At 38.2% G+C, this 26332-nt stretch overlaps 1 protein-coding gene across 4 annotated transcripts in view; it reads right to left on the bottom strand.

Annotated features, from left to right (window-relative positions):
* Positions 1-8490: 8490 nt before the first annotated feature.
* vezf1b (vascular endothelial zinc finger 1b) overlaps positions 8491-26332 on the bottom strand; it is a 70669-nt gene continuing 52827 nt past the window's right edge. Inside the window, exons 5-8 of one of the 4 annotated variants that reach the window (XM_061925534.1) lie at positions 20475-20516; positions 19824-19889; positions 19565-19642; positions 8491-10118 (exon numbers count right to left, since the gene is read on the bottom strand). In XM_061925534.1, coding sequence (XP_061781518.1) covers positions 10099-10118; positions 19565-19642; positions 19824-19889; positions 20475-20516 — 206 coding nt within the window. In that variant the 3' untranslated portion in view covers positions 8491-10098. Of the gene's footprint in view, positions 10119-12511; positions 19643-19823; positions 19890-20474; positions 20517-26332 lie in introns of those variants that run through there. The other 3 variants (XM_061925531.1, XM_061925532.1, XM_061925533.1) reach the window with 3 other exon arrangements.

The raw sequence follows: 26332 nt of genomic DNA, 5'->3' as shown, positions 1-26332 counted from the left end.
AAGTAGTGTCAAAGCGCTTTGAGTACCTTGAAGGTAGAAAAGCGCTATACAAGTACAACCCATTTATCATTTATCATTTATAAGTGACTCAAAGCGCTTTACATAGTGACACCCAATATCTAATTTACATTTTTAAACCAGTGTGGGTGGCACTGGGAGCAGGTGGGTAAAGTGTCTTGCCCAAGGACACAACGGCAGTAACTAGGATGGCAGAAGCGGGGATCGAACCTGCAACCCTCAAGTTGCTGGCACGGCCGCTCTACCAACCGAGCTATGCCGCCCAAACATTAAACAATGTAACAATGTTTTCCAAAATAAGAGAACAACTTCAACTCAAGTTATGGAAAAAAGTGCCAACATGGCACTGCCATATTCATTATTGAAGTCACAAAGTGCATTTTTTTTTTTAACATGCCTCAAAACATCAGCTTGGAATTTGGGACATGCTCTCTCTGAGATAATCCCGATACCCACTACAACTATGGGAAATACTACACTTTTTTTTTTAAACATTCCTCAAAACAACAGCTACAAAAACAATGAAGGCACACAGCTTCAGTCCAGAGTATACTAGAGTAATAAAGTACACAATAACATAGTCCTCCTTGAGTGCAAGATTGCCTGGCATACTGTATAACAGGAAATTATAAAGTGGGCTCAATCTGAGTATCTGCCTCTAATTGTATGAGTAACACAAATGTGCTGCAAGCTGGTGGTGAGTGCTTGAAGTGACCTACCAGTCAGCCAGAACTTCTGAAATGCTGCGTTGAGACAGGGCACCTTGTTCAATGCAAGCTGCAAAGTGTGCGCCATGCAGGGCAGACTAGCCACACCAAACTCCACCGTAGCTTTTTCCATACTGCGTGCGTTGTCCCTGACCACAACTTGGGCTTTCGCCCTGGGGTGGTTTTTGTTGTACTTTTGTTTTTTCTCTGCAGAGTCTTTAAGCGACAACTGTGTGGTACTACTTTTTGGGGGTTTTTTGCTTTCCATCCATCTTTTGCTTGTATTCATCGTGTATCTCCTTATGATTCTTGAAGAGGTGGGAGATCAAATTGCTCGTATTAAAGGAAGTATTAAAGGAAGACGTCTGGGTTCCTCCTCGCATAACCAACTTTTTGCTGTCATTGCAAATTGCCAGTTTTTTATCTTCAAAATAATCCCAAACAATAGACATGGTGTCGTTAGTCAGTCACCGAGCGAGCTCGCTTGTTAGCCAAGGCTACAGCACCGGCAACAACACATTCTTGTTGTTGTTATGCTCCGCTTGCGGTGGTTTGATGAGGTCATCAAGCGTCGCCAGTAAACCTCTCATGTTGCAGTCGTGCTGCAACTCCTGTGTTGTGTGTGGGAGAGGGGAGGGGATGCTGACTGGGAGACACAACTGCTCTGTACTTCTCCCTACGTCCGTGTACCGCTCCGTACAGCGGCGTTTTAAAAAAACATTAATTTTACTTTTTGAAACCGATACCGATAATTTCTGATATCACATTTTAAAGCATTTATCAGCCGATATTATCGAACATCTCTACTCCTGAAGTGACTTAATTGAATTCAGGGTGTAAATAAAAAATGTGATTGTAAATACATGTAATTGATCCTTTTAAAATCGGAAGTGGTGTCAAAAAAGCATCTAAAACTGTGTCAGTCGGTAAATTTGGAAACAAATGCGAACAAATTTCCTGATCTGTAGCTATCTAAAGAAGTGTTGATAAGGGAGTGAACAATTATCACAAAGTTGCTGGAAAGAGGCAAAAATGTTGTCAATGAATACACCTTTAATGTTGTGAAGCCCCAGACTTGACCATCTTATCACTATCAACAAGAGAGGCATGGTTAGCAGTGATGGGTGCAAGACTAGAAATAGTCTCTAAGCCAAAATAGCGCTTAAACTGAACCTAGATTCTGAATTAGGTTTTTACAATTGGATTTTTCGTAAAAGCAGAAGTAGAAGAGAAACGAAGCCCCAAGAGATGGGTTAGCGTCCATAACCAGCCATAACGTCGGGGGATTAAATGCTTCATATTGTAGCCAATATTTAAGAATTGGTGGCCTAGTAGTAAAACCGAAAGTTTGGTAGTGCTAATCCTCCGGACGATATGGGTCTCTGTAAATATTGTTTATGAAATCTGTGAATCTTTTTTTTTTCCAATTGAAGTTTAAAATCTAATTTCAAAAGAAGGTTTGAAGGTGAAAAAGTGTTGAATACTGGAACAGATAGCAAAATTGCGGAAGTACATTTATTTTAACAGAGTTGACACGAGCCCCTTTTGATAAATTAAGTAAATCTCCCTGGATTCTACAGTGGAAAAGTTGGCTTTAGTAATGCTCTGCAAGCGTATGTGTGACCTACGTATGTGAGACTTTGCCAGTCAATTTTAAAGGGAAAATTGTGCAGAGGATATTTCTTAGCAGCAGAATTAATAGGAAATATTTCATTTTTACCTAAGTTCATTTTGTAACCAGACACATGTCCAAAAGCTTGGAGAGTACTCAAGGCAGCCAGGACAGAACAGAGATGTCCGAGACATATTAAAGGTACCCTTAATAAGCAGGTTGGTACGAAGCGCAATTGACAGAGCCTCAATGACAATAGCAGAAATCAATGGGCTAAAAGGGCAGCCCTGTCGTGTGGAACAGTAAAGGCGAAAATATTTGGATTTAATATTATTTCTCCCGACCGAGGCCTCAGGAGATGTGTATAGGAGCTTAATCCATGAAATAAAACTGTTGCCAAAGTCGAAAATCTCAAGGACATAAAATTAATCATTCCACTCTACATAGTTAAATGCCTTTCAGCATCCATATACCTGTATATCACTGCAGGTTTGTCATGCAATATATTGAAAAGACGTTGAAGATTAGAAAAGGAGTGCCTATTCCGAATGAACCTCATCTGATCCACATTAATAATAGAAGGGAGAATAGTATCCAGAAGTAAAGCCAGCAATTTGGAAAAACATTTAAAGTCCACATTTAAGAGGCTAATAGGGCGATAAGAAGTGCACGACAAGGGGTCCTTGCCTTTTCTCAAAAGTAGAGAAAATGAAGCTTGGTTGAGCTTGGAGGTGGCCAGATTTAAACAATGTACCGTATTTTCCGCACTATAAGGCGCACCGGATTATTAGCCGCACCTTCAATGAATGGCATATTTCATAACTTTGTCCACCAATAAGCCGCCCCGGACTATAAGCCGCGCCTACGCTGCGCTAAAGGGAATGTCAAAAAAACAGTCAGATAGGTCAGTCAAACTTTAATAATATATTAAAAACCAGCGTTCTAACAACTCTGTTCACTCCCAAAATGTACGCAAATGTGCAATCACAAACATAGTAAAATTCAAAATAGTGCAGAGCAATAGCAACATAATGTTGCTCGAACGTTAATGTCACAACACACAAAATAAACATAGCGCTCACTTTCTGAAGTTATTCTTCATTCGTAAATCCTTCGTCTTCGGTGTCCGAAGTGAAAAGTTGGGCAAATTTACGATCCACTGGCAGATGTTGGCGTCGTCTGGCGCTGCCTCCTCGTCTTAGTGAAGGTGTGTTCGCCTTCTGTCATCCATTGTTCCCACGCAGTTAGCAGTCTAGCTTCGAATGCCCTGTTGACACCAATATCTAGCGGCTGGAGGTCTTTTGTCAATCCACCCGGAATGACGGCGAGTATTGAATTAAGCGCGTAAGCGTGTCTCTCAATGTGCTGTTATGAGCTAGCAAATATAACAACTACACTACCCAGCATGCAACGATAGTTACGAGCATGCGCGGTAGCCCTGAGAAGCGTTGTTGTATGCTGGGAGTTAGAATGTGGTTATGAGCACGCTGCGAGTAAATGTTGAGAACTCAGTTAACACGCCTCGTCTGCATTATTTATAATTAGACAGACAACACACTTAATAGGAGCCATTTTGGGGTCTTTACATAAACACACAAATGGAAATGAAACGTCACATATCCCAGCATGCACCGCGCGCTTCTTCGTCGTCCACTGTTCCCACGCAGTTAGCAGTCTAGCTTCGAATGCCCTGTTGACACCAATATCTAGCGGCTGGAGGTCTTTTGTCAATCCACCCGGAATGACGGCAAGTATTGAATTAAGCGCGTAAGCGTGTCTCTCAATGTGCTGTTATGAGCTAGCAAATATAACAACTACACTACCCAGCATGCAACGATAGTTACGAGCATGCGCGGTGGCCCTGAGAAGCGTTGTTGTATGCTGGGAGTTAGAATGTGGTTATGAGCACGCTGCGAGTAAACGTTGAGAACTCAGTTAACACGCCTCGTCTGCATTATTTATAATTAGACAGACAACACACTTAATAGGAGCCATTTTGGGGTCTTTACATAAACACACAAATGGAAATGAAACGTCACATATCCCAGCATGCACCGCGCGCTTCTTCTACGGGGAAAAAAGATGGCGGCTGTTTACCGTAGTTGCGAGACCTAAACTTTATGAAAATGAATCTTAATATTTATCCATATATAAAGCGCACCGGGTTATAAGGCGCACTGTCAGCTTTTGAGAAAATTTGTGGTTTTTAGGTGCGCCTTATAGTGCGGAAAATACGGTATTGTACTTGTCCAATAATAGGGGTGCTCTCTTATGCCAAATGTTTTTGAATAATTTGGGAGGATAGCCATCTGGTCCCGGGGATTTTCTGTTTTGTAGTGATAACGCTGCAAAATTTAATTGCGCACTAGTACCGGTAATTGGTCTCTTTAACTCTACCGCAGCGGACTGATCAACCCAGGGGATGTCCAGATTTGCAAAAAATGTATCAAGCTCAGGAGTAGAACAATGAGGAGATGTGTAGAGGAGCGCAAATAAATTCCTGAATACATTATTGATCCCAAGATCATCCGTAACTATACCTGAATTGGAAAATAATGGGATGCTGATATCTGGCGTAGTTGATGAGCTAACAGTTTACCACCAGCTTTATCGCCATTTTCATAAAACTGAGATCTTGAACTAAGTATTTGTTCAGTAGCACGGTCTGGCGCAAGGACATCCATTTCTGCCTGTAGAGAGAGTCTTTCCTTATAAGTGTCTGGGTTTTGAGAGGTAGAGTACAAGTTATCAAACAGAGATATGCGTTGTGTCAAATTAGTCAATTTATTCTCCATTAGTTTTTTCTCATACTTTGTATAGGATATTAACTCCCCCAATGTATGCCTTCAGCGCCTCCCAGAATACATAGGCCGGCATCCAGGGAGTCTTGTTCAAGAGCACAAAAAAATCTATTTGACGCGATACAAAATCCACAAAATCCTCATTTAAAAGTAATCGTATATTTAGACGGCATGGCGCACGTGTGGTTGTCAGGTTTAAAAAAAAAAAAATTCCATTCAAATTGGAGCATAATCAGATAAAACAATTGGAACATATTTGCATATAGATATAGATGTAAGTAATTTATTATCAAACAGAAAGTAGTCAATGCGGGTGAAAGCGTGATGAACGTTAGATATCCTTATCTAATGCCTGGCGCTTTTTTAATCTCTCTGAAGGTAATACAGGAAACTGAAAATTATTCTATAAAAGACTAAATTACCTTAGCGGACCTTGATGGTGTACAAGTTTTCGGTGATGATCGATCAAGCTGGGGATCGAACCAACAGTTAAAGTCTCCTTCTATTATTAAATAGTACATAGACAAGTCAGGGAGATTCTGAAAATGACATTTGAAAAAAGTGTCATCGTCATAGTTGAGAACATAACAATTTATGAGGGATACTGGGGTGTTGGAAATTTGGCCATTGACATTGAGATCAGAAATATTTCAATATAAAAATAGCAACTCCTCTCGATTTGCGTGAAAATGAAAAGTGGTAAGTCTGTCCAATCCATTCTCTCCTCAGCCTCAAGTGATCAGAACGTTTAAAATGAGATTCAAACTAAAAAATTACCTGGGTGCCCAGATGACGGAGATGATATAATATCTTACTTAGTTTGCAATTAAAACTGGTAAACCTAATGCCACACTTGCTGGATGTCACTGCTGCTAGATTAGGCTGGGTCATAGAAAAATGATGCAAACATCAAATATACAAAATGCAATTATGTGGTCAAACTCAAAAAGATTATCTTGAAAGAAAAGAAAAACAAAACGTGGTCCCCACCCCAAAGCTCCTGCAGAAGCATCCCTCCAAACTGGGTGTGTGCAACATCCCCACCCCACAAGAAACAACCATCGCGCCTCTTCTTCACTGACAAACAACACAATAGGCGCCAGAAATGTGACTTTGAGTTAGCAAATCAAGTGCACTAATGTATATACTTGAATACGGTGAAAAAAGGCTGTTTGATTACAGCTTACTATCAAAACGTATTCCTTCCTTCCTATATATGAAGAAGACATATATCACCGGTAAATTAGTCAACAAAATAATAACAAAAAAGAAATAAAAAATACATAGTAGTCATCCCGACAGAACTCAGGAAACAACACCATCTGACTAAAGTAGAATGTAATCGATAAGAAAGGCGAGATATCTTGCGCTTCTGGTAACTGTAGTACTTTAGCTCCAAAATGGTAACAAGCAACTATCATGCCTTCTAGATCGAATCCGTGGCAACTACCATTTCAATGTTTTTGTTGACAAAGCCCGCTGCCTTTGTTGAATCATCGAATCTGTGAGTGTGGCCGTTGGATAAAGTGATCTGTAACTTCACTGGGAAGAAAAGACCTAACCTCACATTGGGACATCAATGTAGCCTCTTCTTCACCGCAGCAAAGGCCGCTCGCTCCCGAAGTTATTTTTCCGAAGTCGGGAAAAATTGAATGCCTCTTGTCCATATAGGATAGTGGAGAAGCCTCACTCACCCTTTGCAGAATCTGGTTCTGGACTTGAAATAAATTAACTCGTACAACGAGCGGCCAGGCAGGTTCGCCGTCTTTAGGCCTGGCGCAGAGCGTCCGGTGGGTGCGGTCCAGCATGGGCTTGTCGTCAAGTTTAAGGACATCTTACAAGAACTAAGCAGTGAACTCAGTCGGACGAGGGTCCTTACACCCCTCTGGAAGGCCCACCATTCGGGTGTTATTCCCCTTCGAGCGGCCCTCCAAATCATCACATTTTTAGAGAGTAGATCAACGGTGGCAGTTAGCTTGTTGGCGCTAGCACAAAGTTCGGTTATCTCCTTAGCATTAGCATTAGCAGCAAGCTAAAGACTTGCGATGCTCTCGAATGGCTCCATAACAGCAGCTATCTGACAATAGATTTAGGATGGTCGAGGATGTCAGCTCGCATCTTCTGACTTATCTTCTTAAAAAGGGCCAAGTCGATGACTGACTCCTCCATGGTATCTGGATCCAGAGACGAACAAAGCGGTCTGGCTTATCGGATTTCCCTCGGCCAGACATAGACTAACTGGTATTAGTAAAAGTGCCAATAAAATTGAAAAAAGTCACATTTCCATAGAGCTAAGCACGTCTTGCACAGACTATGCTCAACCCCAACAAAAGACAGTTGTTGAAATCAGGTGGAGGAAAAAGAGGTACAAAAAGAGGCCGCAAAATGGGGCGGTATAGCTCGGTTGGTAGAGCGGCCGTGCCAGCAACTTGAAGGTTGCAGGTTCGATCCCCGCTTCTGCCATCCTAGTCACTGCCGTTGTGTCCTTGGGCAAGACACTTTACCCACCTGCTCCCAGTGCCACCCACACTGGTTTAAATGTAACTTAGATATTGGGTTTCACTATGTAAAGCGCTTTGAGTCACTAGAGAAAAGCGCTATATAAATATAATTCACTTCACTTCACAAATATTACGGCCTCTTTTTGTGGCTTCAGAAAGATGAAGTCACATTAACTAAACTAAATTGAAGAACGTACAAGCACAGGGCAAAAACATCAGTAACAATGATAACAAGACAGAAAAACTTGGTGCATTAGACACAGGTTGAAGCTGTAGCAAGAAGACAATCCAGCATCTGACTGGGCACATTAATTGCAGATGTGCACCATGTGGCTCCACCCCAGGAACTGCAAACAAGGTGGTAGGACAGGATCATGACAAAAGGTAAATGGTAATGGTGAATGGGTTATACTTGTATAGCGCTTTTCTACCTTCAAGGTACTCAAAGCGCTTTGACACTATTTCCACATTCACCCATTCACACACATTCACACACTGATGGCGGGAGCTGCCATGCAAGGCGCTAACCACGACCCATCAAGAGCAAGGGTGAAGTGTCTTGCTTAAGGACACAACGGACGTGACTAGGGTGGTAGAAGCTGGGTATCGAACCAGGAACCCTCAGGTTGCTGGCACGGCCACTCTGCCAACCGCGCCAGGTCCGTTCTTTTGGGCCAGGTGTCTCCAACCTTTTGTTCCTCTGGGAGCTACTTGTACAAATGCAAATTGCAGAGAGCCATCAATTTTTTTTTAGCTTTTATTTTCATACTATTTCAACCCAAAAATGATGTTGCTATAACAATAAAATATTGTGTATTAAAAAATCAGGAACAAAAAAATTTTCATTTGCATTTTGTATTTCACTAGGCATTTTTGTCTAGTACAGTTTTTTTCATCACTATTAGACAGTCACTCCAGGATTTCACAATTTTTTGGTGATTGTTACGGCCGAATAAGCCGGAATCTGGGCAGTTTTTTCAGGAAAAAAAATAGAAAAAAGTGTGGTGTTTTGAGGTTTTTTTATCCCAACAAGATTTAACAAATATGAAAAAACAAATACTTTGTTTATACCGCACAGACTAGATGTCAGTAAAAGTACATACTGAGATCTCATTGTCAAAATTATATTTTAATTAGTTTCAACTAATAATAGTAATAATTAATTATAGCTTTGATTGTCAGGGACAGGGTTAACACTGTGACTTAAGTATAAGAAGTTGAAGAGTGCTTTCAAAGACTAGAATGACAAATGAACATATTGACATGTGTTTTTTTTGGACAACTAATTAGTGTTCAAGCATTTGAACCACTGTTGTCATTATGCCTTATTTAGTTAAAATAGTGCCAACAAACTGAATATAAAGCAGTCAGAATGTGAGTTTTAGTATAATCATACAAACTGTCATTCATTTTAATATATGATTTTAAAATATGTCAAGTTTCCCTTTAGCAATATCTATTAGCTGATTTGTGTAGGATTGCATCCATCCATTTCTACCGCTTGTAGGATTATTAGTGGATAATAATTATACTAATAAATCATTAGTTAAAATATTATATCATTATTAGTGCATCTACTGGGCTTTAAGCCTTCCGTCTTTAAAAACTAGTGACATCTGTTTCTAACTTTAATCAAGGGTCTTTGAAAGGACTGTGATTATGTGCCAATTAATGTTAATGTTAAACATAACTTTCAATGCTGCTACAAATACATTTATTATATTTTTACCATTTTTCAACCACCTCATCCTAGTTCCCAAATGTTGGCACTTTGGTTTTGGTTAGTAATCCGTTCTAGACGCTCAGCCGAAAATCAAATCAATTATTTCTAGAAGACATCATGTAAATGTAATTGAATCTGATCCAGACACCCAAAAATATAAACACACAACAATTAGAGAATGCCTAATAGTTCTGCATGCAGTAAACAATGTGAAATGTCTGACGTATATATAAACATATAAGTTAAATGGATAAATTAAGATCATTTAACTTTTTGGCGGTGGCGATTTGTTGAGCGAAAGCTACACAGACGACACTTTTGTCCTAGATTTCTTGAATTTAATATAATTTGTAATCTTCCTCATCAGAATGCTGGTACTCACAACTTGTTTTGGTCCTATGGAAGTTAATTTTTTCCGTTGTACCGTACTTAATTAATAAAATAAAAAGCATAGAGAAGTCATCAGTGCATTGAATTATTTCTTTGGGTACTTGATTTTTAGGAATTATGTGTGGGTAAACAGATTAGTTGATGGTATACAAAAATCTGGGTAAATTTTTTTACAGGAAATGTATGTATCACTGTATATTATAAATCCTGTCTGAGATGAATTTAAAAGTGTGAAAACTCTACGTTTAAAAGTCAAAAGGCGGTATTAAAATATTACACAGTACTTTAATAGCAAAATAATCCAAACTAAAAGCCCAACAAATTGTTGACATCCATCCACCATCATTTATCTTCCTGATCTCGGAGCTGTCAAACACACAAAAAAAAACATACAATGTAGGGTTCAACATGGCCAGTTGACAATCATGTTTTACGGTTTTCTTTTATTTAGACAAACCCAAATAAAAGGCACATAAAACATTGTGCATGTTTACATAGTTATTTTCCATGAACATACATTTAAAAAATGTAGGAATGTTTTACCTTTCTGCTAATCAGAAAGCCTAGCCTTCATATATACAAAAATTACCATTGTTAATGATCTAATACAAAATGTTTTTTTAATAAAAAGATTTTTTTCCTTGCATGTGTCTATCATAACTAACAAGTTCTCTGATTTGAACGGTTTGTACAAAGATATACATTCAATTGCCTTCACAACATCTTACAAATTTTTACTTGACAAAATGGTTGGGAAAAATTGTTTGTCTTCAAATTGTTTTTTCATGTATGTTCCTAATTAGCAATTTAAACAAAAATACAGAACACAGTTACTGAACAACTGTGACTTACAATCATAAGATTTCATAACATACTGTATAGAACGCAAATGCCATAATTTGGTTGTCAGTTAGATGTCTGCAGCCATTTGAAAATAAAAAAACAACAAAAAAGTATTCCTTCACAGTATATTTTCATCCTTTATCACATAACACACATTGAGGAAGAAGCATCAACGTGGAAGAGTCTTGCAAAGTATTTCAGGCACACTTGTTACGGCCACTAGAGAAGGACAGACAACACATGCATGATTTACCCTTTTTTTTTTTTTAGTGTTTGTTTTGTCATAAAAATGTCACTATTGTTCTAGCAAAAATGTTATTCAACTCAAACCTACAATAGACAAGCTCAGTCAACCACATGCACCATAAGAAAAAAAACAAAGATTGAAGACAAAACAATTAAATTTCCAAGATCAAAACGCATTACAAATCGGGACAGTGTTGACATGCTTTCAATGAAATGCAGGTGCGACTCGCCAACATCCAATAATATGCTGCAAGTGTTGTAGAGAAATGGCCTCAACTTGAAACAAATACAGATAGGAAAATAAATGTTTGACCCCATGCTGATTTTGTAGGTTTGCTGTCATACAAAAATATGCATTTCTATGGCAGGTTTATTGTAAACATTACAATAAGTTGGTTTAATTTGTATTTCAGTGCGGTAAATAAGTATTTGATCTCCTACAAACCAACAAGCATTCTGGCCACACAGTTGTATGTCCATGAAGCACATAAATCAATTGTTTCTCTTTAGGAAAGACTTTCAAATCGCAACATATTAATTGGCTAAGACCAAAAAAGTATCTTCCATTCAAACCTCCTTATCTCTATGGGCATGTCCAAAGACTTGTCAAGAACCCCATGGACAGGTTTGTAGACCTGCACAAGACTGGGATGAGCTACTAGACTATCACAAGAAGCTTGGTGAGAAAAACAAATACTGCTATTGGCACTGTCAATCACCCTCGTTCAGAAAATGTTTACCCCAGCAGAATAGGGATGGTTTTAGCACCAAATACTCTCATAGACTATAATGATCGCGAAAGAGTTGGGTGTACAATTACCAATGCTGCCATAAAGACCCTGCAGTACTCGCAAGGTCCCAAGAATACACTTGACTCAACGTGTTTGGAGGCAGAGAAAAGCTGAATATGAGTTTAAAAGCATCCCTTCATTCAAACATGGAGTTGGAAAAATCTGACCAAAATCTCTTTCTAGTATGCGTGCAACCTTGGTGACCAAGCAGTCTGACTCGTGTGGTTGCTAACGAGGCTTACTACACCAAGGACTAAGCCATGTTTTGTTTTGGGAACAAATATATTTCCTTTAATTAAATACAAATTAATTTATAACCTTTCTAGATCCCCCCCCCCCACAATGTCAGCCTCTGTTACAGTAAAGCTACCATAAAATGTATGCAATGTTTCTATCTTTGTTTTTTGACAGTCAGGCAAAGGTATGTAATTTGTGATGGCTGCATCACTAACAGTGTTGCAGTCAGATCAGACAAAAGAATAAGGGTCAACTCAACATTAGTGTGTAATTGTGTGAGATCAATATGGTAGAGCACTATTACTAAGTAGAAAAACAAACAAAGAATAGAAAAAACTAGACAATTCCTCTTTGGCCTTGCAGTCCATGCTAAATTATTCTAAATCCGATAACACAAAGGATCAACCTTTGAGCAAGAACTAACAAACAATATATGTACCAAGCAATCTGACTTTTGACCTTTTCCTAAGACACACAAATGTGTTAAAATTGTTTGTTCTGACCTAAAAACATTTCCTGACATTATTAAACAGTGGGAGAGAGATGTTAAATATATGTGAATCTGACCTCAAGTACCTCTGCTGACCCTTGTCAGGGTTTTTGTCAAATACTAATTATTTGTGAAGGTTTAAAAAAGGTTAATTATTTCACAGGAAACACTATTAAGTCTTCTTTCCGAAAACAAGCCTCCATTTACAAGTTTAACCACAGTATTCTCGTAAATATGTACAAACCCCGTTTCCATATGAGTTGGGAAATTGTGTTAGATGTAAATATAAACGGAATACAATGATTTGCAAATCATTTTCAACCTATATTCAGTTGAATATGCTACAAAGACAACATCTTTGATGTTCAAACTGATAAACTTTTTTTTTTTGACAATAATCATTAACTTTAGAATTTGATGCCAGCAACACGTGACAAAGAAGTTGGGAAAGGTGGCAATAAATACTGATAAAGTTGAGGAATGCTCATCAAACACTTATTTGGAACAGCCCACAGGTGAACAGGCAAATTGGGAACAGGTGGGTGCCATTATTGGGTATAAAAGTAGATTCCATGAAATGCTCAGTCATTCACAAACAAGTGTGGGGCGAGGGTCACCACTTTGTCAACAAATACGTGAGCAAATTGTTGAACAGTTCAAGAAAAACCTTTCTCAACCAACTATTGCAAGGAATTTAGGGATTTCACTATCTACGGTCCGTAATATCATCAAAGGTTTCAGAAAATCTGGAGAAATCACTGCACGTAAGCAGCTAAGCCCGTGACCTTCGATCCCTCAGGCTGTACTGCATCAACAAGCGACATCAGTGTGTAAAGGATATCACCACATGGGCTCAGGAACACTTCAGAAACCCACTGTCAGTAACTACAGTTGGTCGCTACATCTGTAAGTGCAAGTTAAGACTCTCCTATGCGAAGCGAAAACCGTTTATCAACAACACCCAGAAACGCCGTCGGCTTCGCTGGGCCTGAGCTCATCTAAGATGGACTGATACAAAGTGGAAAAGTGTTCTGTGGTCTGACGAGTCCACATTTCAAATTGTTTTTGGAAACTGTGGACGTCGTGTCCTCCGGACCAAAGAGGAAAAGAACCATCCGGATTGTTATAGGCGCAAAGTTGAAAAGCCAGCATCTGTGATGGTATGGGGGTGTATTAGTGCCCAAGACATGGGTAACTTACACATCTGTGAAGGCACCATTGATGCTGAAAGGTACATACAGGTTTTGGAGCAACATATGTTGCCATCCAAGCAACGTTACCATGGACGCCCCTGCTTATTTTAGCAAGACAATGCCAAGCCACGTGTTACATCAACGTGGCTTCATAGTAAAAGAGTGCGGGTACTAGACTGGCCTGCCTGTAGTCCAGACCTGTCTCCCATTGAAAATGTGTGGCGCATTATGAAGCCTAAAATACCACAACGGAGACCCCCGGACTGTTGAACAACTTAAGCTGTACATCAAGCAATAATGGGAAATAATTCCACCTGAGAAGCTTAAAAAATGTGTTTCCTCAGTTCCCAAACGTTTACCAAGTGTTGTTAAAAGGAAAGGCCATGTAACACAGTGGTGAACATGACTTTTCCCAACTAGTTTGGCACGTGTTGCAGCCATGAAATTCTAAGTTAATTATTATTTGCAAAAAAAAAAATAAAGTTTATGAGTTTGAACATCAAATATCTTGTCTTTGTAGTGCATTCAATTGAATATGGTTGAAAATGATTTGCAAATCATTGTATTCCGTTTATATTTACATCTAACACAATTTCCCAACTCATATGGAAACGGGGTTTGTAAAAGGAATACTCCCATGACCCTGATGAATAGTATACAGTATTTTCATATCACAAGTATTAGATTTGTTTATCAAGTATTAGATTTGTTTATCTGACGACAAAATGGCCATAGCACCACAAGCAATATTTGTTGAACAGTTTTTTGTTTTTTTGGGGAGGGGATTAGTGATTAAAACAAAAATGACAAGCTTATAGGCCAATGTGGTCTGTTTATTCTTAGTGTGGACGGCCACATCAGCGCTCACATTTTTATTTATTCTCAAGGGAAAACACAAAAGACACATGGATACAATTTAAGAGTAGTCAGCATAAAGCTGTCAGTCCCTCCGGGATTGTTTTTTCATTTTTACAAAGTTGTGGTAAAAGTTGCAATGTCAAAGCCTATCTTTGCATCAGCTTGCGTTTGTATGAATTTGTTATCAATGTTTCAAGTGTTCTTTGTAAGCTTTACCCAAAAAGCACATGATGTACGAAATACGCTTCATATTCATACTCAAGTGCAGAACATTTGTAACATTGACAAAAATTTGGGGATCTTGCCTGATTTCTCAAGAGTTTTTACAAGAATTGTGACAAAAATCGCACTTTGCGAACGGTTTACCCTGCTCTCATTAAACAACGGGGAACTGTGCAGTGCTAAAGCAGGGATTTTTGTTAGTAAATGAGAGTAAGAAATGGTCATGAAAAACTGAGATCTCTGTTAACGTAAACAAGGATGTGACGGCGTGGGTGGGCGATGCAGTGACACATTTCATTGGTTGAACAGCTAATTATTTGTGTTTTGTTAGTCATATTGTTGCTTATATTGAACTCTCTCGTTGTTTTTTCCGACTGCTCCGAGCAGGGCACAAACCCAGGTTATCGGTGTGAGAGGCGAGCCTGCTGACTACGAGCCAAAAGCACAAGCAATCTCCCCAGACCGCGAGTACTATTCTTGAAGTTGACTGACCATTGATGAACAATATATTTTTTAATGATTATATTTTTGCATTGTTGCCGTTTTGTTGGGTAAAAACTCTATTTTGCACAAGCAGTTTTTATTTTACTTAAACTATTCTTTGTAACAAAAAAAGAATAAGGGATGATTCTATGTTTGTTTAAAAGTAACAATTATATTTGTGAATTATATTTTGTTATTATTAATAGTACTGCTTTTTAGTGCCTTATGAAAAACACAAGGAGTAATACTGTCACTCGATGTTTCAATGTGTCACTTTAAGAAAAAAATGTTGCGTCATTTCACCGCGAAGCGCCAAACTGCTCTTCAGGAATTGTTTTTCTTTCGGCTCACAAGTGACAGTTCCTACTAAACAAAGATGATCTATTTAGATCATCGATCTAAATAGAACTAAGAAAAGGCAAAATTCTGAAGTATGGGATCATTTTGATCTTAAAGCGCCAAATAAAGTAAATATTCTTCTTTTTCAATTTACTATTTGGATACTTGACCAGAGTTGCGTGTTTCATATTCCTTTCTGTGCAGCTGTTTGTTTAAAAGTACCAATTATATTTGTGAAAGATTAGTCTTATTTTGAAGTCAAATGCAGATACTTTTTTAAAGAGCAGATAGCGGATGAACATAATGAAACACTAACACAGTATCAGTGTCGCGTCAATACAGCTAGCAAGTGTGCCACACACTCCCTAATTGTTACACTATCTTATACAATTGTAATTTTTTTTCCCCAAATAGGTTTGTTCCCAAAACTATGTTTACCTAAAATTGTGCTGCGTTTTATTTTTAGTCTGATCTGATTGGCAAAATCATTCAAGAAACGTGAAAATATTTTATATATTATATTTTATCGGCAAATATAGCTCTTAATTTTTACTTGATATTGAATCACTACCATAATATGTTGAGTAAATCAACTAATTAAAGTATAACCCTGTTTCATTATTTTGTATTGTCCCTTAAGAAATATTGCCATAAAAATGTGAGAGATAGACCAATTTGTTTTGCACTGCCAGCTGTGGTATAAAGTCACACTGGCATTATCACAAGGCTATAAAATAGTGTTCCATATTTACAAAAAAGAAGGTAAACAGGCATTGGAGAAGAAGTAACTTTTTAGAGTTCTACTGGCATATATAAGCTCATATGCTTGTTAACATAAACATTCCGAACAACCTAACTTTGAAATGGCCTTGATAGCGTTCCATGACCTTCGAAGGAAATACTGTAAATATACAGTTCTCGACCTCAGTAATCAATCTATTTGACCTTAATAATACTGTTTCTCCCTCTGTGCTGTACCTTAAGCTGTCAAGTTCTTATGATAAATATTTCCTCAATAATTCACACATAGATGATGTGAATTTAATTTCAAAATACAGCCAGGGGAGAAGTTAATTTAAAACAAACCTCACCAAGCTTCAGAAACATCAACAAAATGCAAAATATAACACCAGCCCTTCTAAGAAATATTTTTTTATCACTTAAAACTTTGAAATACATAAAACTATTAAATACTGATTAGTCCTCTAAAAATAGTGTAAAAAAAATCTTATCTGGAAGCATTGTGTCTCACACACACCAAAAATACACCTCAGGTGTAGGAAGGTGTCACACCTTTTGACATCAAATGCACAGCATAGGCAATCTTGTTGCAATTGTTCACTTATACTACACATTGACAACTAGATCAAGAATTGTGTAAAAGGATACTCCTTATAACACAGCTCCATTAAGTCAGCTAACAAATGCGGCACAAAACAAGAGATACATTAAACATATGGTTCAATGTGTAACCGCTAATAATGTCTAATAACTGTCTGATAAATACATCAAAATCGGCAACCATATTTGTTCTGTTCGAAAATCTATGTAAACACTAAACATACCTAAATTGATTTCAAAATTAGATTTGAGTAAACACGATATCAGAATGCAAAGATGTAGGAGCATCTAATGTGAGACCTCTTTTGAGATAGTGCTTGATCTAAATTAATTTAGGTGTCTACACTCATCTTTAACATTCATCATTTAAAGGGAACAGTGTTACTTCGAAACTCTTTGGCATAATGGGTTGCTTAAATACTAAAAAAAACAAACTAAAATGGTAGTGAGTGGGGTCATTTTACATTGAATAGAAGGTTTTTATGAAAATACGGTAGACTGTCCGTTTGATAGATTAGAGAATTTAAATGTTTTCTGGGTACTTTAATCTCTACTAATGTAAAACACAAACAATGTGTTGCTTTTCCTCATACGGATTGTTGAAAATTTGTTTTAGAAAATTCATCGGAGGGACTAAGCTTCAGAGGTAATACTTTTACTAATACTAATCATTTTGCATCAATGTGATGAATGGTAAACAGGCTTTCACTTACACTGTGGAACCCGTTAAAAGTCGACATCCCTCGGACTGGCTGACTCACGTTGACACAAATGGTTGTCGACATGACCGAATAACAGTTATTAGTGACTTCAGCCAGAGGCATACAATGTTGAACCTATGGTAGTTTGTTTACTTTTTCCTCCATTTGTGCAAATGAAAAAAACAATTCTATTCCGTTTTTGAGGTGGTCTGTCACACCTTTTCCCTCCCGCATATTAGACATTATTTTGTAAAGTTTTGCATTAGTATTCCTGAAAAAACAGACCCAAGCAAATACAGCATTTTTTTTTTACAGCTAAATTATGAAGTTTTACAGTTTTTCACTGAATAAGGCAGCCAAAATATACATAACATATAGAATGTGGGATTTACAATATTAACTGCGTATGATAAAAAACTGAATATTAAGAATGTTGCTCCTCCTTTACTTCGCAGACCACCTCCTTGATCGACACATTTTACAATCAAGCAAAACGCAACAAACAGAGTAAAAAAATCCTTATAAACATCTTGAACCTTATTAAAAAAGGAGAAAATATCATTCATCTCAAAAGACGAATAAGACATTAATTACTTTTCTGTTTTGTTTGATCAGCCATTTTACTGGCGTGTTACAGGCACCATCTGGAAACAATTAAGGTATGGAAATAAACATTTACAAAATCTGTATATGTAAATATTTCACAATGTACCGGTATATAAATGCGGTTTATAGTCCAGTGCGGCTAATACAGTATATGTACGTATATACAGTATACTAAAATTTAGTGGGTGAGGTTTATATGTCGATTCGGTTTATAGTCCAGAAAATACAGTAAATTAATTTTGCTCATGTGTTTTATACGTTCTACATTGCTAGAAATAATGTCTGTGTTTACTTGTCATCCACCTTGTTTAAAAGTTGGAGAAAGAGTGCATATTTTTCCATAAGTTGTTTATATTCAGATAAGGCAAGAGCAAGAATACTTTTCGTGGATTTGGCGATCTTTATTTCCGACTTCGTAACTAGAGCGCAAGACATCATTCCCAGCTCTGATTTCCAACTTCCGAGGTTAATGGAACGCACCACAAGACTTACGGTAAATTAATAACGGCAGTTTTGATGTTAAATGTTTTAAAAAATAATTGGAAGACATCCAGCGGACCGGATTACAAAGCTTAACGAGACGTATTTTGTCAGGTGTGATTTAGGTATTTGTACGAAGGAAGATTAAAGAACGGCTGAGAGCCCTAACACGAAAGAAGAAATGACTTTTGACCCTATGCTGAAACTTTGAATGTAAGTGGCACTTCTTTTCATAGAATTGCTCCGGTTTAAACTGGCAGCTTTTTTAGCAATGATAAAAACACGATGGGTTGGTCAACATTAACAGGTTCCACTGTATAGCGCTTTTCTACCTTCAAGGTAATGAAAGCACTTTGACACTATTACCTCATTCACCTACTGATGATGCAGCCCCAGGAGCAACTGGGGGTTCAGTATCTTGCTCAAAAATAACAGTTATAGGGTCACAGTGGCACTAAGGATCCGACCACGACCACCTGAGCAATGCTACCCCAATTCATTTGTGGGATATGTAAATCACTGCTTCTTCCACATTTAATATTTCCCAAAGTGGTGGTAACAATTACTTTTTCGATTAGGAATCTACGTGGGGTGAGGTCGTGTATTATTTAGGAAGGCATGCCGCCCTTCATTGGACCAAGATTCAGCACATTTGTATATTATTATTAGGCATATAGTTACATTCTCAACAGTTACTCTGCGGCTACAAAAAATATCTACCAAGGAGGTGAGGATGGCAGAACTTGGGATAGAAAAGGCATGCTATCCATGGGCCTCATAGCAATGTTAAGTGGGCCGGTAATATTCATGGGCATCGGGGTGGTTATAGCTACAGGGTGGGCAAGATTCATGTGGGCTGTCGTTGGGATATTGACAGAGGCGAGGTTGACGGGGCCCAAGTTAACCGGGTTTGTTATGTTGATGGTGCTGGTGGTGATGTTCATCTGAGCAGCAATGGTGACTGGATTGCTGGTATTGCCACCTCGGTTTAAAGCAGAGGTGATGGCTGCAGAGTTGGTGACTGGCGTTGTCGTGGCGGAGTTGTGTATGTTGTTGGCATCTGTGGTAAAATCAAAAGGAGAGAAGATAATAGTCCCGTCACTTGGATACATTTCAGAACTTCTAAAACAAGTTAAGCCAACAGTGAAATCAGGTCCTTCGTAACTTACCTGGATCAGTAAAATAAACATACATTATGTCAACATTATGCCAACTGTAGTAATATTGCTGGAGAAACCTACCTTTATGAGAGTTGTCAATTAGGACTTGGAAGGAGTTATTTAAAATCTCTCCTACCGTCAACTCACCTAAGGGGTAAATTCAAAAAGCAGGATCAATAGACTAACCGGCTAACTGTCGGATTTTTTTAACATAAATACATTGTGGAAAAAACATCTCTACTGCTAAGCACTGTGTGCAGGAGGCTAGATGAACACTAGAACACATGACTAGTAAATAATACAAGACAGTTTATGGCCAATGTCAGCAGGTCTTGCCCAAGCAGTGACACCGTCAGTTAGCCATGTTGGGCCATGTTTTGATTCCTATGGGACATAGTACTTTTTACAAAATATTCAAACAAGCAGTCAAACAAGTCAATTCATCAGGAAAAAAATCTGGGCAAAAATATTGATTAATAATAGTTTGTGGGGCATGATGGTCCAGTTTGTGGTTAATTCCAATCTACTGATCCTGCTTCATGAACTTTAACCTTACACTGGCACAACTACTGTATGTTCTCTACATACATGGAGGAACCTTAATGTCACCAGTTCTTAGCGAAAACATGCATTCAGACCTGAGTACCATGGTGCAACATAACTAAAACTGGCCACTTGTGTTTATCAGAGTTCATTTAGAGGTTTCTGCTACCAACTACAGGACTGGATTACCTTTTCGTGGCCCTGAATGGTTCCACTGCCAGTCACTTATTCCTATTCAAAAATACAGACACATGAGGGGTTATCATAGTACAGGGCAGCAGCACCATCATCTGGAAGTTTTTGGTTGGAATGGTATGGTTGGAAACAGATTGGAATAAATATTTCAATTAGTGGGAATAGTAGTTCTTTTACAATCATGTGGCCTTATTCACCAACACGTCTCACAAATACATTTGATCTTACACACATTTCAAGAAGAACTTACGCAAACAAGTGCAGATTTTCTTGCACTCAATAGAATACTTCAATACATGTGATTGTATAACATATATCATCTTCAATTCTAACGTACAATATGAGCAATTTGTGCCTGGCAAGAACTTCAGAACGGTTGGCATCTGAGTTAGTAAACATACTCCCTTGTAAAATGCAAATGAGCATATTGCACCCGCATTCATTATTAAACTACATCACACAAGAGATACTGCTGAGAGTTATTACAGAATTTGTAAGTCTAATTAGAATGCTGCTGTGGTTCAAATTTCTCTCACCCCAGATTCAGGGAGATACAGGTATACTTTTGAGTGCTTAGGTCACAGGGTTATGGTATAATAGCTACCAAAAGTCACCTATACCGCTCACATTTCAGAAACCACTTTTATTACAGTACAGTGGTATCTCAGTTTTTATATGCCCCGTTTTTAGGTGAAAATATAAAAAATATGTGTCCGTTTTCATGTCACTGTTTTTCCTATCAAATTACCGTAACCCACCATAGAGTTAAACTAAGTTTTAGCATGCAGTAATAGTCCAATCAACACAAGTCAATAAGTCGAGCAAAACAATCAAGTGTAATATGGCGCATACCGGCTCTCATATAACTGATCCCACTAAAAGAGCTCTCGATTTGAGCGTTTTGTTTGCCAAAACACGTAAAACGGCACGTATGCATGTAAGTGTGACATGGTCTGTCTTGCGCATTCATGTGATTAGATCAATTGATGCAAAGCCGGTGCCCGTGCGATCTTGGGGGAAAAAACTCTATAACACAAGTGTCAGTACCTTGATAAATACAATGGGAAACACTATGGCATTGAAGAAAAAGGTGGGAGCAAAGTACGATGATGGCATTAGTGAGGCTCCTGCCCTCTCTCGCCACTCAGACATCAACAGTCATTTTAAATGTCCATATATCCATTTAAATTGCAATTTATATGCATTTTGCAGTGTATTGGTGTGTAACTCTTACGGATGATGTTCGAAACCGGTTTTCCCGGTTGTTCAATAAGAAAAGAACCGATTCCATGGACTCAAATGCCTTTTTGAGAACCGGTTCCCGTTATCGAGGCCACTATAGTAAAGAAAAAGAGTTGGTTCTTTATTCGAATCCCTGGGAACGAATCCCGTCCCACAGGAAATGCCCTGTGACACATCCCAGGAAATGACGTAGCTCAGTCATTAGGCGGCAAATACAGAAAGCAGCAACAACAATGGACCGGAAAAAACGCCTCAAGGCATGGCTTAATTTTACAAAAAAATATGACGAGGAAACGGCTATCTGCAATTATTGCCAGGCTTTGCTCTCATGTAAGGGGAGCAGTACAACAAGCATGATGAAACATGTTCAGGCCGTACATAACCTGAAGGTTAGAGAAACGTGTTGTGGAGAAGCAGCGACAAGAGATGACGAAGCAAACCCCTCTTCCTCTGCTTCAACCTGCAGCGCCAATTCCAGTGATAGTGCTGGTGAGTAACTAACGTTAACTGTTGCCGGTTAATTTCCATATATGCTCACTTGTAGCCTTTCGGCTAAAATAACGTTACCTCTTATGTCAACCAGGACTGCAGTAATGTTAGCTAGACGAACGTTACCTAAGCATAGTCAGTGACTAACGGTAACGTTAGCCTTTTTGTATATGTCTGATAACGTTAACGGTATCTTGTATCCTACACCACTCCAGAGTTTGCAGGGCCTTCTATTAAACTAGTGCTTTCTATCTTTCTTTAGTTTATTTTGTACATGAACACACTTACAACATAACATCACAGTTTCATATCATTTCACTTTACATCATGTCAGAAAAGGAGTAAGAAGAAGTAAAGCTTATTTAATCCTACCCCTTTCCCACGTCAGAGCGTTTACAAATATATACATAATTTACTGACCTTTTTATAATAAAATAACATCTGTGAATTAGTATATACAACCGTTTTGTAATATGTAATTAATTCAGTCATTATTAATATACTGAGATGAAGAATATCTTAGGTTGAAAGTATTTCTCATAATTCTTCTTTGTACTTGGTAAGCACTATTAATTTGAACAACCTCTTAAAGTGGATCATATCAGTACAATGTTTAACTTCATTACTTAATCCATTCCATCATTTAAATCCACATACTAATGCTAAAGACTTAATAACAGACAGCCTAGTCTTCACATTCAGCTAATTTCCCCCCTAATTCTATGCTGTGTCTGTCCCTCATTTTCCCTCCAGGACAAGGACGTGCAGTCATTCCTGGAGGAGGCCACACTGATGGACCCCAGAAGGATGTTCCAATAGCAGCAGAAGTGCACTTTTTGGAGAGCTGTATTATTTTCAGTTTTGTGCCCAAGGGACTGATTTATTTAACACTATATTATTATTTATACACCTATAGTGATCACAGAGACAGGTTGTTTTTGTGTTACTGTATATATTTGTTTTTCTGAAAAATCCCACTTAATATACTTTGGGTAACAACAGTCAATATTTATTTTTTTTATTTGATTTTTTTAGGGGGGTAACAACAGTCAATATTTATTTATTTATTTTATTTTATTTATTTCTTATAAAATAAAAGTGAGCTTTTGTTAAACCAAATATTGTGTGTTTTTTTCCATATACAACAACCTATCTGGATTCGATAAGAGAATCAATAAGGAATTGGTTCGATAAGAGGATTCGATAATGGGCTCAAACTCAATAATTTCTTATCAAACATCATCCCTGTAACTCTATATTTCTAATATTGTAACTTGTGTTCACATTTTAGGGTGTCTGTGTCTGTAGACGAGTGGTTCTCATTCTTTTTTTCACCAAGTACCACCTCAGAAAAAACTTAGCTTTCCAAGTACCACCACATTGACCAATATTAAAATACAGTAGCTCAGTAGGCCTTAGTATTCATTAAAAACAAGGAAGGTTTTATTTAACAAGAATATTTAATATTTATGGCCACACACAGTTTGAACAGTAACATTGTGTTTGAACATAGGAAAACAAAACATTGTACTTTAATCAAGTGATTATTTGGCATATCATTAGATGAGCTCGCATACCACAAGTAGCACACGTACAACCGTTTGACAATCACTGCTGTAGCGGATTAAATTGATATACATTGTTTCGGTTTTCTTACGATTGGATTTTATAGGGCCCTTTGGACTGGATACATAACATAAACCACTGTATATTTTATATGAAGGGACAAAACTATTGAAAAGAAACTTGGATATACACTCCTAAACAAAATCTTGGCATTCCAAAACGTCAAGCCAAAATCTACACTACAATATGCAATGTGAAACTTGAATATAATTATAGGTAATATTACCTATAACTAGAAGAGGCAATTCCTAAAGGAATTGCATGTGAATGTAGTATGAATGTAAGAATAGTTTGAATGTTAGAATGGTTTGAATGTTGAAAATCTGACGCTGAACTGAAATGCTAATGGAATGTTGAGTGAATGTAGAAGTGGCTTAAATGTTGAGCACTAACCCCTGTTCCACCGTGCTGCCCTAGTGGGCAAATGCCAACTTTTTAAAAGGTGTTGTCATGTTGCCGGCTCCACATTTTTATGTTTGTGTCACGTGACGTTAAGATTGCAAGGATTAATAATTTAATAGTAAAAAGTTTTGAGTTCAATTTTGTTGCTTCGATTATTCCTTTAATGAGTATAACTAATAAAAATTAATGAAATCCAGACAGCACAAACTTTAAATATGCAAACAAAGTTTCCGCACGTGCAGTTGAGAGCAGTGGTGTGTGGGTGCAGTGATTTTTTATTAACGCACACATTTTAAAAGTAGGGCTGGGCAATTAATCAAATTTTGATATTGATTATGGCTTCTCACGATCTAATATAATACCATCCATCCAGCCATCCATCCATTTTCTACCGCTTATTCCCTTCGGGGTCGCGGGGGGCGCTGGAGCCTATCTCAGCTACAATCAGGCGGAAGGCGGGGTACACCCTGGACAAGTCGCCACCTCATCGCAGGGCCAACACAGATAGACAGACAATATTCACACTCACATTCACACACTAGGGCCAATTTAGTGTTGCCAATCAACCTATCCCCAAGTGCATGTCTTTGGAAGTGGGTGGAAGCCGGAGTACCCGGAGTACCCGGAGGGAACCCACGCAGTCACGGGGAGAACATGCAAACTCCACACAGAAAGATCCCGAGCCCGGGATTGAACCCAAGACTACTCAGGACCTTCGTATTGTGAGGCAGCTGTACTAACCCCTCTGACACCGTGCTGCCCGAAAAAAATAAAAATAAAATAAAATAAATGATTAAGGTGCATGCAAATTTCGGAACATGTGACGGTGGAAAAGATGAGCAGCAAATGAATGAAAAGAAGACCACAATAATCCGGTTTGACTGCACTAAACAAATAAAGGTTTTAAAAAAGTACCTAAAAAGACCTAAAATATTGGTCAAAATTGTCCAAAATGTATTACACCAATAAATGTGAGGATGTTTGCAATTATTAACAAATATTTTATTAAATTTTATTTGACACAAAAACATACACTATGGTGGTAAAATAAGTATATGAGGCAAAAACTAAAACAGAAAACTGAATAGTATTGTTTTTATATTGCTATTGTTGTTCAGAAATATTGTTATCACTATTATTTTACTTGTTGCTGTTTATACGTTATTAATTTATACCGTTTTTAAAAAACTATATTTAAAGTTATCTCAGGGCATTCAATCGCAACTGGACTGTTTGGTTTGTCTTAGAAGATGTGTGTCCGCTCATCAGAGTAGGCTTTATCAGTTTGTGCTCAAAGACTTGGATTGGTCAGATCTAGTCCAGCAGCTGGTGCCAAAACCCCAAATATTTATACCACAAAAAACCAGGAGGGTGTGCCTGGGCAAGGATGGTTTCGACCTATCGTAGTGAGAAAAACAACTGTTTTGATGCAAACGAGCAATCCTAACAGTCAAAACCAACGACAGTCATTGAAGTATAATATCCCCTTGTTACCATTGAGTATTGTGTGGCAGAACGATCGCTGTGGATCGACTACTACCGGTCCAAAATAGCCGGAATCCCTCACGCCAAATTAAACTATAGTTTCATTTTTGTCCAGTTCTTTGATCTTAGCTACAAAGTAGGGGTGTAACGGTACGTGTATTTGTATTGAACCGTTTCGGTACGGGGTTTCCAATTCGGTTCGGAGGCGTACCGAACGAGTTTCCACACAAACATACTAAGTAGCCGCCTAAGCTAAAGTCTTAACAAGCTGCTCCGCTTTCTGCCTCTGTCTCCTACACAGCACCCAGCATTGTCCCACCCACACAACCATCTGATTGGTTACAACCTTAGCGGTAAACGTATTCAGAGCGCATGTAGTCAGTGCTTCTGCGGTGGGGTTAGCAGATAGGTGTTTAGCAGATGAGCATCAGGCAACGGACTCTCCCCAAATTAAAATAGACACCTCCCAGTCAACTACTAGTAACATCACTATGAGCACGTTGATGTTCTAGAAACAAACTGCAGCTCAGCTCGTTCACAGTCCTGGCTTGAGGTGAAGGCTAATTAGCTTTTAGCGTAACGTTAGCTCATTTGCGTTATGTGTGTGT

The sequence above is a fragment of the Nerophis lumbriciformis genome, linkage group LG30, assembly GCF_033978685.3.
Source record: "Nerophis lumbriciformis linkage group LG30, RoL_Nlum_v2.1, whole genome shotgun sequence".
Taxonomy (NCBI): Eukaryota; Metazoa; Chordata; class Actinopteri; order Syngnathiformes; family Syngnathidae; genus Nerophis; species Nerophis lumbriciformis.
Note: the sequence above shows the minus strand (reverse complement) of the source record. Positions and strands in the feature narration are given on the sequence as shown.